The sequence below is a fragment of the Acipenser ruthenus genome, chromosome 8 (assembly GCF_902713425.1).
Source record: "Acipenser ruthenus chromosome 8, fAciRut3.2 maternal haplotype, whole genome shotgun sequence".
Classification (NCBI taxonomy): Eukaryota; Metazoa; Chordata; class Actinopteri; order Acipenseriformes; family Acipenseridae; genus Acipenser; species Acipenser ruthenus.
Genome location: NC_081196.1, coordinates 38,497,695 through 38,510,800, shown reverse-complemented (window position 1 = coordinate 38,510,800; position 13,106 = coordinate 38,497,695). Strand labels below are relative to the sequence as shown.

At 41.2% G+C, this 13,106-nt stretch overlaps 1 protein-coding gene across 1 annotated transcript in view; it reads left to right on the top strand.

Moving 5' to 3' along the window:
• Nucleotides 1-12,445, top strand: part of si:dkey-100n23.5 — a 114,053-nt gene extending 101,608 nt beyond the window's left edge. The window contains exons 12-13 of the mRNA XM_034011282.3: nt 4,259-4,406; nt 10,332-12,445. Coding sequence (XP_033867173.1) covers nt 4,259-4,406; nt 10,332-10,511 — 328 coding nt within the window. The 3' untranslated portion in view covers nt 10,512-12,445. The remainder of the gene's footprint in view (nt 1-4,258; nt 4,407-10,331) is intronic.
• The last annotated feature ends 661 nt before the right edge of the window (nt 12,446-13,106 follow it).

Sequence of the window (13,106 nt, the reverse complement as noted above, 5' to 3'; positions counted from 1 at the left end):
TTAAAGTAAAATAAAAATATATCGACAACGAACAAACAAAAAAAGATGATTTTTGTATTTATCCTTAAGGGTTAATAGTGGTGGTATATATATATATATATATATATATATATATATATATATATATATATATATATATATATATATATATATATATACATGGCTGAAGGCTATATTTGCATCCTGAGCCATTCGAAAAAAAAGGCATAATACCACAGTAGTGATGTCAAAAAGTGATCATTCCTCCAGAGGAAAATATACTTGAACTTTGACCCATTCGACTCCTCGAGACCATCACTTTCAATTCAAACACAAAATGTCTCACTTTCAGTCACTCGACAACACCCACAGCGCAGAAATGTTCATTAATGATCAACAAAATGATAATATGTTAAAAAGAAAAAGATGTAAAGCTGGTACATTCTTATCTCAGAGAAACTGGAGAAACAGGTAACGACATAGAACGTCTGTACAGCACTGAAACACTACGTTTAAAAAAAAAAAAAAAACTGTACTGCTGAACCTCGTTTTCTTTAATATTAGCATCACAAGGGTATCCGTGTATTATAAAAAATAATAGATGGACCTCTTCAGTGAGTTACAGGAAAACAATTCCATCTCGGGTTTCTGTGACAGTTTATAAATTACTCGACCTTCGGTCTTGTAATTTATGACGTCACAGAAATCCTAAATGAAATCATTTTCCTGTAACTCACTGAAGCCCATCTATATATATATATATATATATATATATATAATATACATATTAACCAGAAATTGTAGTATTGTACTGATTTAAAAATAGGCTATGTATTTTTTTTCAATGAATGCAGTCATGAAACGCAAATTTAGTAACAGAATGAGACAGGTGGCTAAGCTGGCAGCGCGCAGAAACCATAGGTTACGGATGTAACCCCGGTTCCCTGAAAGAGAAGGTGACCGCCAATGATACTTTTGGGATATGCCTGCTTGTCAGGTATTCGCTGAGCATTTTATATGAAGAGGACCCATGACGTAGCCACACCTCTGGTTGAGTGCGCGGCCACCTTCCCAGGTTGGGGTAGGCCGGCATTAGTATAACGCAGTTGAAACCGTGTCCACAATCCAATGGGACAGTCGCTGCTTAGAGAGTGCTTGACCTCGGGTCCGTTCACCATGGCAAACAAAGAGCTGTTCAGACTGACGCAGCGCTCTCATTCTATTCACATAGCATCTCAATGCCCGAACCGGGCAGAAGGAATTTAATCTCCTATCCGACTCCTCTGCGAAGGGAGGGGGATGGAAAGCCTCTTGTTCCACTGATTGATTCAAGTGAAACGTTGTAATCACCTTAGGGAGGAAAGCAGGGTTTGTGTGCAACGATACCCTGTTTCCATCGTCCCAAACACGCATACAGGAACTGTGCACGGACAGTGCCTGTAGCTCACTGACCCGCTTAGCAGAGGTGATAGCTAACAGAAAGGCTGTCTTCATAGAGAGATATTTCAGCTCTATGGTATCTATGGGCTCAAACAGGGCCTTAGTGAGAGCCTCCAGTACCACGTCTAGACTCCATTTCCTTTAGAAAACGGGTCACCAGTATATGAGCGCCCGGGGACACTGAGTCAATGTGAACATGGCAAGCAGATATAGCTGCTAGGTACACTTTCAACGTAGAGGGGGATTTACCCGCCTCTAGTATATATTGCAGAAACTGTAATATAACTGCTATAGGGCAATATACAGGGTCATGGCCTCCGGCCATGCACCAGTTTTGAAAATATTTCCATTTATAGGCGTACAACACTTTTGTGGAAGAAGCGAAGGCACCGCTGCACAAGCTCAAAAAGCCTTGAGACGTCGAAGCGCCGAGGTGTGTAGCTCTCGAGGCACCAAGGATGCCGAGGCACCGAGGCTATAGAGCACCAGGGCACGAAGCCACCGATGTCGGGAAGCGCTTGAACACTGAGGGCGCCTAGGCGTCGAGTCTTTTGTGCACTGAGGGCGCCGAGGCACTGGGGCGCCGAAGCACCGAGCACCAAGTATCGAGGGCAAAGCACCAAGGTACTGGGCTGAGTGTCTTTGTCTGGGCTGCTTGCAGTAACACAACCAGGGGCAGCGTGTGGCTTGCAACGGTGTGGAGCCTTCAGACAATTGTAGTGCGGTCACACAACCAGTGCAGCGTGAAGCTTGAGTGGAGCACCCAAGATGGCATCCGGACCACATGCTGCACGCAACCGATGCAGCGCGTAGCTTGCAGCGGCATAGTACAGTCACGGACCTGGAGAAGGGGGAAAGACAGACAGAAGAAAAGAAAACACACCTGGTTTTTTTTTTGGTTTTTATTTTACACACGAACACACCGCTTTATGGGTGAGTGGTGATGCGCGCGGTCTGCTCAACACTAAGGTCAAGGCCCAATGGAGGAAGCACGCGGTTGTCGTTTTTTTATTTATTTTTAAAATGGAATGCAGTAGAAAAGAGACACTCAACAGCAAGCTGTTTTTTTTATTATTTTACTGTAACAGTAAAATTAATAGTAATCGGTGACCCGTAGGGGCGCTAGGCCGAGCACACCGAGTGGGCGTACTGAGGTCGCCCAGAGCCCTTGACTCAACAGCGGCTGCAGAGCGAGGCTGGAGGTCTCCGCGCAGTGACTATTTATTACCTTGGTGAGGCGGGAAGAGGACGTCACTCCGCAGAGGGGCCTATCAGCAGCTTTGATATAAAATGCTCAGCGAATACATGACAAGCAGGCATTTCTAGCCCTCGCTAAGGACAAGTTTATTTATTAAAAGAGGAGTTCACACGAGGAAAAAGACTGGTACACGAATTTAACTGCTTATTTTTTTTTAAGTATTTACAATCAAATATAATGTCTTCTCATAAAACTATTGGTGATTACATGCATAAACAGCAGCGTTTTGTGGACATTGACAGGCGTGTACGCACAGTGTGCATGATTTGTATAGTGGAGCTGTGAAGCCAAGGCAATGGCGAAAACACCTTACCCTCTGGCAGAAAAAATAAAATAAAATGGAGATGGAATGCATACAAAAAGAAAACTTTTGTATTATTATTATTATTATTATTATTATTATTAGGTATGGGTTTTGAACATGTAAATTATATGCACATTTTGACATCGGATCAGTAGTTATAATTTCATACCCATTTTTTAAAATGTTATTGACATCATAAGAACATAGTTGTTAATCCTAGTTGATAGCATTGGTACATGAGAAAGCAATTTCTTTCAATTTCCTACCGCAAGATTAACTTTTTAAATTTTTAAAAAAACAACGACGTAGCCGACTATCAGAGGTTCCAGCCTGGGGCGTCGGGGCTTCTGGTGGCACAGCGAGCGTTCTACAGAGATTATTGAAATTTAAAAAATCCAAATACAAGTTTTACACATCGGTCTCAATGTGCATTTTACCATTTGGTTTTTTTCTTGCTCTTTTTTCTGTTGAAACGGTATTTTACAATATTAACTCTCCAGATGTTTGACTATTAATACATTAAAATCATAACAATTATGTTTCATTGCATTGATATGGAAAAACAGAGATCTCTGTGTAACCTGCGGGACTATGTATTCAGCCTATTTGATGTTGCAAATGTAAGCAAGCTGAATACAGAAAGCAAGTTAGACTTGTCTTTTAAATAAATTTTGCTCTGGAGCAAAAAGCTGCCCAAAGGATTTTCAGATTAGATGCAGAAGCATCATACATAAACATTTCTGTCTGGGACTGCATAGAATGGATTGGCGGCGCGCTTCTGGCATGCAGTAGTGAGGGGAGCGAGTACCAGAAATGATTAGACAGAGAAATTCACGAAACCATTTACTCCAATGCACATTTCATTTTGAAAGGAGAAATACACCCATTGAGGTTACCAAACTTGAAAATAAGCAACTCAGGAATTGAATTCTAGGGCTCTTGGGTATTCATAAGTCTTTTATTTCCAGTTTTGTTACATTACAGGATGTTTTTCTCTTTTTATACAAAGACTAAAGGGGGGAGTAAAAGGGTTTGTGAATTTCAGTTTCTAATTGTTCCCTTTTGCAGACAGCCTGGTAGTGGGGCCCTGCAGCTACAGGTGGCTGTCACCTCCTCATCTGGTACTGGCACGGCGACTTGCAATGGTGCTTCCTGTGTACTGCCTAGATTGCTGGGGAATAGAAAGGAGACTTGAGAGATATCAGTGGTGTCTTTCATGAGTACAGGTTATGTTAACAAGCTGTGAAATTAAAGCTGCTGTCTGTTTTCCTCCCCAGGCTCCACAACGCTTTCAACCCCCTCCAGCCAGTGTTCTCCCTGACTCTTCTGCACGTTATCTCCGCTCCGCTCCATGGCCTGGCCAACGCCTTCGTGTTCGGGCTGGATAAGGACACCTGGGGCCAGCTGAACTTCACCAGCATTCAGGTACCTGTGCCTAGTGTTTTCATTTCCTCAGATGCATGGTTACCAGACTTTGTCTTTGCTGTGTAATCGATGGAGATTTGAAACAGTTTGAACAGCTTTGCTCCTTATTAGATGAAGGATAGATCAGTCTTTATTTAGAAAAAATAATAATAATACACCGCGGGTCAAGAATGAGACATCTTTTTTACTAAAACTATATTTATTGTTTAATTTGTAACATTAACAAAATGATGAAAAATACTGAATCTAGCCCATTGGTTAAATAAATGACCATCTGAGTCTTTTAAATTATTATCAGCAAACTTCCCTAGCAATTCACTTTTGCAGTCAGCTCCTTGTACTAAATGTAGTTGGAAAACCTGCTTGTGGTTTGAAAATATCCATCAGGAGCTCTCTTTTAGTCTATCTGTCGTATAAATCAAAGGGCCGTTAAGAAATGCTTTCGTGCTACCACCCTGATTTCCGTTTACTCATATTCCATTGGGGAGCAAGCTGAAAAAGATAACTAGTGAGCCTGCAAACCCCTATAAATTCTGACGCTAGCAAGTCAGTGCCCTGGTATAAAAGAGTGGCATCTGCCTGGAATATCTTGTGATGCTGCCAGCTGTGTCTGTCTCTAGTTTAAGCCTGTGCAAACAGCACACACACATGGAATGCTGCCTTGTACTTGAACTTAACAGTGAAGCAGAGACGCTGGCAGACAAACCTGTGATGAGGCACACAGTCAGAAACTGCCTTCTTATATTTCCAAAGCCCCGTTGGCTTATTTATTTTGTGTGTGTGTGTGGGGGGGGGACGGGGGGGGGGGGGGACGGCGGCAGGGCGAACCACAAACTAAGTTTTGCACCAATATTAAAGAAGTAAAATATAGAGAAGCTGAGTGTGTAGCGTTGCAGGCAGGCAGTGCAGGCGTCTGGCTTTGAACTGAAGCCTGGGAGCCTCCAGATCCTGGTTTCAGATTTCAGAGCAGGCACTGACTCACTGCTTTCCCCCTGGGGGCAAGCCAATCCAGACCTGAACACCTGGCCACACAACCCTTCTGCTGTACTGCGAGACAAGAGCAGTCTAGGATTCGCAGGTTGTCATGCCAGTTGGACAACGTACACTGCTTTGCATTGTAGCCTTCAGGAGACAAGCATGCCTCTGTGCTGCCTGATATTTAGGTTGGAGGCCGATCACAGATTAATATCCAGTGCCTTAATTACTTAAATAAGCATTGCTTTTATAATCGATGGTGACCCGTCTGTTAATTACACCGATGTTTTCAACAAATGACTGTGTAATACTAGCAGGTATAGTCTACATAGATGAGGGAAAAGGAGGCACCCTGATATAAAAAATAAGAGGTTTGGGATTTGATCTTTTATGCATGAAAAGCTGGGAAGTGTTTTCCATGTGATTAGTAACGGCAGCCCTTTAGAATCCGATTTGCTAGAGAGGAGTAGTAAAGTGCACGTAGCTTACTCGTCTAATCCCTGTGATTTGCTCCCTGGTATTTACATTGATCCATGTATTTAAGTTACAGAACTGTCAATCTGTATGGTTGGTTTTTTTTTGGTTTTTTTTGGCTTTTTCACCATTTGAATTATCCAGCTGTTTAACCCTCTCACGTCCTTCAGTCTTGATGTAGCAACTTATCAGCTGCATTACCTGCTCTCGGCAGCTTGGTGAACAATAAAAAGGCTTTCTGCAGACATACATCTATAAACGGATTTGTACAGTTGAGCCTCTTTTTATTCTCCACGGGGGATGGGTGGGTGATGTCACACCAGGAAATGCACAGGCACAGTATGCTCGTATGTATTAAATACAAATAACAAACACAAAACACACAACAAAAAGCACGTTGGCCAAAATCAATAATAAACAGAGACAAATAAAACAAATAACGTCCGGAATGCAGGCAGCCGGATAGCAATTGTTTTGTCTTACTTTGTGATTGATATCGCTCTTACTCTCTCGTTCCTCCTAACTTGCAACCCAGCGCCCAGCTGCCATTAATATTGATGTGGCTGTCCTCAAATTGGCAAACAATTAGCCAATTTGAAGACAGGCACATTCCACACAAGTATTTCTAACAGGGAAGGTTTTTAACTCCTTCCCTGCCAAACAAACAACAATAATAATAAAACAGGTTTTTTACACAATACATTTAAATAATAACAATAATAATAATAATACAAAAATACAACAAATAGCATATGCTGTACCCCATCACACAGGGATATCGTGAAGGCTCCCTACTTAGAGTCCCATGTATTTTTTTTTTTTTTTTTTTCGCTCTTCCTGCAGTGATTTAGAGGACAGATCTCAAACCCCAGTGCACTAGAGCGGACATTTTAAAAAGAGCTTTGAAACAGACTTTAAAGTTATAAGTGTAAAAAGTTTTCAGGCTGTTAACAATGAAAAGAAACACATGGGGACGTATAACTCTATATTTTTTGGAACCCCACTACTTACTCTTTAAGAACATAAGTATGAAGTGTAGGTTGCACTTAAACTTTTTGACAGATTTTTTTTTTCCTTATCACAGCATCTCTGAAAGCTACATCTTGAGAACCTGTCACCAGATTGGTGATTAAACTGCTGTCACAATTGTCACAATAAGTCATTTCACATAGTTAGAATATAGGCTGTAGTAACGGAACAGGGGGTGTGTGTACCATTGTTGTGGCAGATTAGGACTAGTGGTTGATTTTTTTTTTTGCGAGTTTCAGTACCCTTAAGTAAATGGAATTAACCAATAAGCCACGACGCATGCATGTTTTTAAGAGCTGCAGATAAACCTCTTTGTCAAAGTGCTGGTGTGTCTGTGAATGCCAATTGTTTGTGCTTGTAAACGTTGAGCCTGTGTGCGTGCAAGGGTTTGTTTTCATGTGTGCACCATTCAGACCATTCCTCCACTGTGATGCTGACAGTTCTGCCACTAAATAGCTATATTTAACATGCCATTAACCCAAACGTAAAGGAGCTTCTGAAGAAAGCCTGCTTATTAAATGTGTTGAGTGCAGTGCTAAAGCTGTGTTTACTCAGAAGCCTTTCTCAGAAGCTCCTTGTACGATAGAGCCCTGTGACCTTTATTGGAAATGTCATCAGTGATTGTCCCAGATTCATTGTAATTTATGTAAAGGGGACTGTTTCTTAGAGGTATATTTACTAAAAGCAGGGCTGTATTTTATTCATGGAAAAAAGTTCTTATTTGACAATTTAAAAATAGGTATTTTCAAGATATTTAATGATTAAAAAATGTTATTAAGGTGTTGTCACATTCAAAATTGATAAGTTATTATACAACAAATGTTCCTAAATATTTAAATGCTTACCTGAAAAACAGTAAATGGTAAATAGTAAAATATTTTGATTTTATGTGCTTTTAAAGAAATTCTATTTTCACCATCAGTGAATGAATGATCAAACAAAATAAAAACATAAATACAGTAATGCGTCACGTCTCCACCCATCACATACCCGCCCTAACTGTTTATCCACCATGGTCAACCTCTTCAGCAACGTTAGTTTATTATTGAACAGAGAAGATTAGTTCAGAGATTGTAGATCCTACCAAAGTTTTCATACACTGTGTTGTATGCGCTTCGTGTGCAACCATTGCTGGTAGTGTCACACGAGCTGTTCAACGTGTTGATATGTAAATAAATCCTGTTCGTCTGTGGGTCGTATCAACTTCAACCTCCGTCTTGATCACCTGCCTGTCACTCAGCAGCAAATGCATGCACCCTCAGAGCAGACGGCTACTCTGTCACAAGAATTAATACCCTGTATCTTTCTAAACAAGGGATTTAGGGGAGCTCCCTAATAAAAGCTGAATCTCAAAACAATCATTGTGTGAATATAGTAATTCTTACAGCTGTGTATAATGGTGTTTAAAACAGGATTCATTCATCCGCCTTTTTACATATCCGCCCTTACTCTGGTCCCACCGCAGTCGGATACACAACATGGGCGGGAGCTTCCAGGGGGTGGCGCACAATTGGCCGAGCACCGCCCGCGAGGGGAGGGCTAAGGTCGGCCATGGTATCCTCGGCTCACCGCGCACCAGCGACCCCTGTAGACTGGCCGGGCGTCTGCAGGCTTGTCTATAAGCTGCTCAGAGCTGCGTTGTCGTCTGACGCTGTAGCTCTGGGTTGGCTGCATGGCGGGCCTGCAGAGTGAAAAGAAGCAGTCGGCTGACGGCACACACTTCGGAGGACAGCGTGTGTTTGTCTTCACCACACCCGAGTCAGCGCAGGGGTGATAGCGGTGAGTTGAGCCTAAAAATACAATTGGACATTTCAAATTGGGAGAAAAATGGGGTAAAATAAATTGGCGATTTACTAAAAATAAATAAATAAATAAATAACGTAACACAACTAGCGGATGAACTGTAACTTTTAAAAAAATTAAATTGTCAAGAAAGCATGGCCCTCAGGAGGCTGCAACCAGATTGTAATGTGTTTTCTCCTCCTTACTGTAGTTTGCAATGAAATATGCCCTGTGCCTATGGGGCACACCTAGAAGTACAGTGTTGTGAGCTGCAAACTAAATTCATTAAAGGTAATGTATGATGATAGCTAGTAGACTCTGTAGTGCATTGCACATAATAAGTAATATACCTGAGAGGTATCAGATGGAGTCAGAACTGGCCGACGTGGTTTTAGTTATCCGAAACCACTGATTGGCTTTAATCTTTTAAGCCTGCTTTTACTGCTTAAAATAATTACGTTTCAAAAGATTTACAGCAAATCATTAAAAAGGACAAAGGAAATGGGAATGTATGCGCAGGAAGTGCTCTCTTGCAGGTGCTAGCTCTGCAGCTAGCAAGTAGAAAGGGGTTGGCTCCACTGTTGAAAATACCAAGTAAACTGCCTGTGACTCTGAACCACATCATGAAGGTTTGGGGTGAGACATCAGATACCCTGCAGAGTTTTTTCCATGCATTTTTTTCTCCTCTCATTATTTTCATTAGGGACAAGTATCCTAGTTTTACTTTGTGGCAATGATGTAAAAATATATATATATAGATAAAGAAAGAAAGAAAGAAAGAAAGAAAGAAAAAGTTACATAATGGAAGACTGTATAACTGGAAGAGGTGTTGCATCATGTCAAAGGAAGACCAGTGATGAAACTTAGAAATAATTGCCGTTCAGTGTGTGACTGTTAAGTGGTATAACCTGCTGTATTCAGATTTGATTAATGCAAATGTAGTTCTCATTTGACATTTAAAATGACAGTAACAGGAGGTTTATATTTTAACTATGCTGCTGGACCCTTTTGGACTGTCTCACTTATCTCTCCTACCAGGACCCCACTAGATTGTGAATGACCTATTATGTCTTTTGTGGTGAGGAAAAGAAAATGTTTAGTACTGTTTTTTTATATATATATATATATATATATATATATATATATATATACATATACATATACATGCTTTTGGTGCTGAAATCTGAAAGTTAGCAGAGTTTTGAAACAGAATTTCATTGTTACTTTAAGCCTTTACAGTAGATTGAGTCAATGTTACATGTAACTTGTAAACAAAACATTTTTATTTGTGCTTGCTTAAAAAGCAACACATTCAGCTCATTTTAAAATTTGGTTTTGTCTTTCAGCAGATGTTTGCTTGTAGTCTGTGTGCCTAATGTGCGTGTGTGTTGTTAGTGTGTGTGCATAATTAGTCAGTAGCCAAACAAAAGTGCTTCCCTTGAAAACTTACATTCCCATCTAGATTACAAAACAAATGGCACTGAGGCCAGGGTTAGAAGCGTTACTGCTTTAACTATTGCTACAACAGAAGAGAGAAAGTCAGAACAGTATAGAGGAGGCTGCAGGGTGCCTTAAGGGCAAAAAAATAGGTTTATTTACACAAGGAAAACGGTAGCCGTTCTGTCCAGGGTGGTGAGCATAGCTTTCTTCTTTGCTTCATTGCAGCTGGCGATACACTCCCGCTTGTGCGACAGGACGCTGATAAAGGAGTACCGTACCGGGGCTGTGCGCTACGTGCCCCCGGCTGAGGCAGGCTCCTTGGAATTGGGGGACGATGATGACGACGACGACACCACTGTGCTGTTCTACTCCCCGGCCATGACTCTTAAGGACAGGGGGCCGTGATGCAGGCTGCCCCCCAGAAGCAGCATTACCACCACCACTGAGCTAGCTGCCTGTGTGTGGCGGCAGAAAGCAGCAGCAGCGGATGGGAGGACAGCCCAGGAGACACTGGAGACGAGCTGTCAGCCTTCATTATTAATTCCCAGCTCTTAATATTTAATGTCATAAAACTGCAGCTCCCCTACGCTTCTGTGGAGTCATCAGACATGCAGAGGACATATCAAGCTGAGTTCCGGAGATGGAAAGTGTGGGGGGGGGGGGGGGGTGAGAGAGTGCAGTGTGCGTTGCTTGCTGGCTCCCAGAGCTTTGGAAGGGATTTAGATTGTTTTAGTTCATTATGCAGACGTGTACAAATAATAATCTTTTTTTTTTATATATAAACAAATGTAGACATGCAAACTTATAAATGCTGCACGTATTTATTTATATTAACCTTCCCCGGTATTTACCACATTGACAGTTTGCCAGGTCTGTTCATTTCATTCAGTGATAAGCAGACACTTTACAGAACAGTCAGTTTTCTAGATTTATAATATTCAAGAGATAAGACAGGCTTTTATTTTGGTGTGCTGGAGGAGAGATCCTTGAGAGTTTTGGGCAATTAACCCTCCCCCTCCCCTTTCTCCAAACAGCAGTGCGCTAAAGTAAACAGCTGCTGTCGGGGCCACACAAGATCTGTCAGATCCTGACGTGCTGTTTTGCAAGTCAGAAGTTGCTGTTGCCTCTTGATTGGCAGGTTGTCCACAGCTGCTGATCTGGGTTGCAGGAGTCAAGCTTCGGAAGTTTAGTGTTAAGTGAGAACGTGTTCTACTCCCGAGCTGCACCTTTGTGTACAGATTCATCTTGTATCTGTCAGCAGGGACGGTGACCCACAACGGCCTGACCTCATTTCAACCCTGAAGCCTCATTTACCCAACCGCAGCATGGGGGCAGGGGTTCCCTGGAGATGAACACTCGTAGTCAATGGACTACGCTATATAATAACAAATATATAGATGAATACATAGGGCATGTAAATCAAAGCCTAAAACACTCCCCTGCTTGTTTGCTTTGTTTTACTTACAGATCACATGGGAAAATGTAGCAAAGACCAGATAAAATTCTGTCAGCCTATTTCTTGTTTCTTGTCTTCTGTTGCTGTATGGCAGCTACGGAGTGCTTAGGGGAGGGGAGGGGAGTGGGGTAATAACACTATTGCTTTGGACATAAGATGGCAGCCTAAAATGAAGGCAGCTTTGCACAAGCAGCAGCAGCAGCCTCTCAAGCCTCACACCTCATTACTTTCCTAATTTACACATAACACTTTCACATGCCAGTCTATTACTCATTCAGGGAGAACTGATTGAGTTAAAAATGCCTTAGCCAGCAACTAGAATCGCACATACTGTTAGTTCCAATTGTCTGATTACCTGTTTTATCTAAAATTCAGATTCTTATAATTCAGCATTATCATAAGTCTGCTTTATCTGAAAAGAAAAAGTACTTTCCTAACAGGGTTTTTTCTGTTGTTTTTTACATATGTTTAGAAACCATGCTTTTCTCTCTCAAATAAAGCTGTGTATATACATAGTGAACCTAAAAATATGCCTTTAATGCAGTAATTCTAAATAATCAAAAATGATGACGGGTACAGATTCGTAAAATTAAAATAAGGCTTTATGTAGTCTATTAAAGCTGCTATTTGTAGTACACGTTTAAGTAATTTTACATCATGCTCAAGCATGAAATCTTGCCCAGATGTGCTTTCCTTTTCTTGGGGCATATTTTCAAAGTGCTAATTGTATATATGGAAATGTTTCCATAACTTCTGATACACAGTAGTACGGTGTAAAACAACTATACATACCAGTCTGCTTAAACCAAGGTATTATTGGATAGTTGTTGCTTTTCGATCACAGTCTAACGCTAATAAAACAAAATGATAATGCAAAAACCTGTACAGTAACTGGGAATTCAATTTTCTGTAATACAGTGCCTTGCGAAAGTATTCGGCCCCCTTGAACTTTGCGACCTTTTGCCACATTTCAGGCTTCAAACATAAAGATATGAAACTGTAATTTTTTGTGAAGAATCAACAACAAGTGGGACACAATCATGAAGTGGAACGAAATTTATTGGATATTTCAAACTTTTTTAACAAATAAAAAACTGAAGAATTGGGCGTGCAAAATTATTCAGCCCCCTTAAGTCTACTTTGTAGCGCCACCTTTTGCTGCGATTACAGCTGTAAGTCGCTTGGGGTATGTCTCTATCAGTTTTGCACATCGAGAGACTGAAATTTTTGCCCATTCCTCCTTGCAAAACAGCTCGAGCTCAGTGAGGTTGGATGGAGAGCATTTGTGAACAGCAGTTTTCAGTTCTTTCCACAGATTCTCGATTGGATTCAGGTCTGGACTTTGACTTGGCCATTCTAACACCTGGATATGTTTATTTGTGAACCATTCCATTGTAGATTTTGCTTTATGTTTTGGATCATTGTCTTGTTGGAAGACAAATCTCCGTCCCAGTCTCAGGTCTTTTGCAGACTCCATCAGGTTTTCTTCCAGAATGGTCCTGTATTTGGCTCCATCCATCTTCCCATCAATTTTAACCATCTTC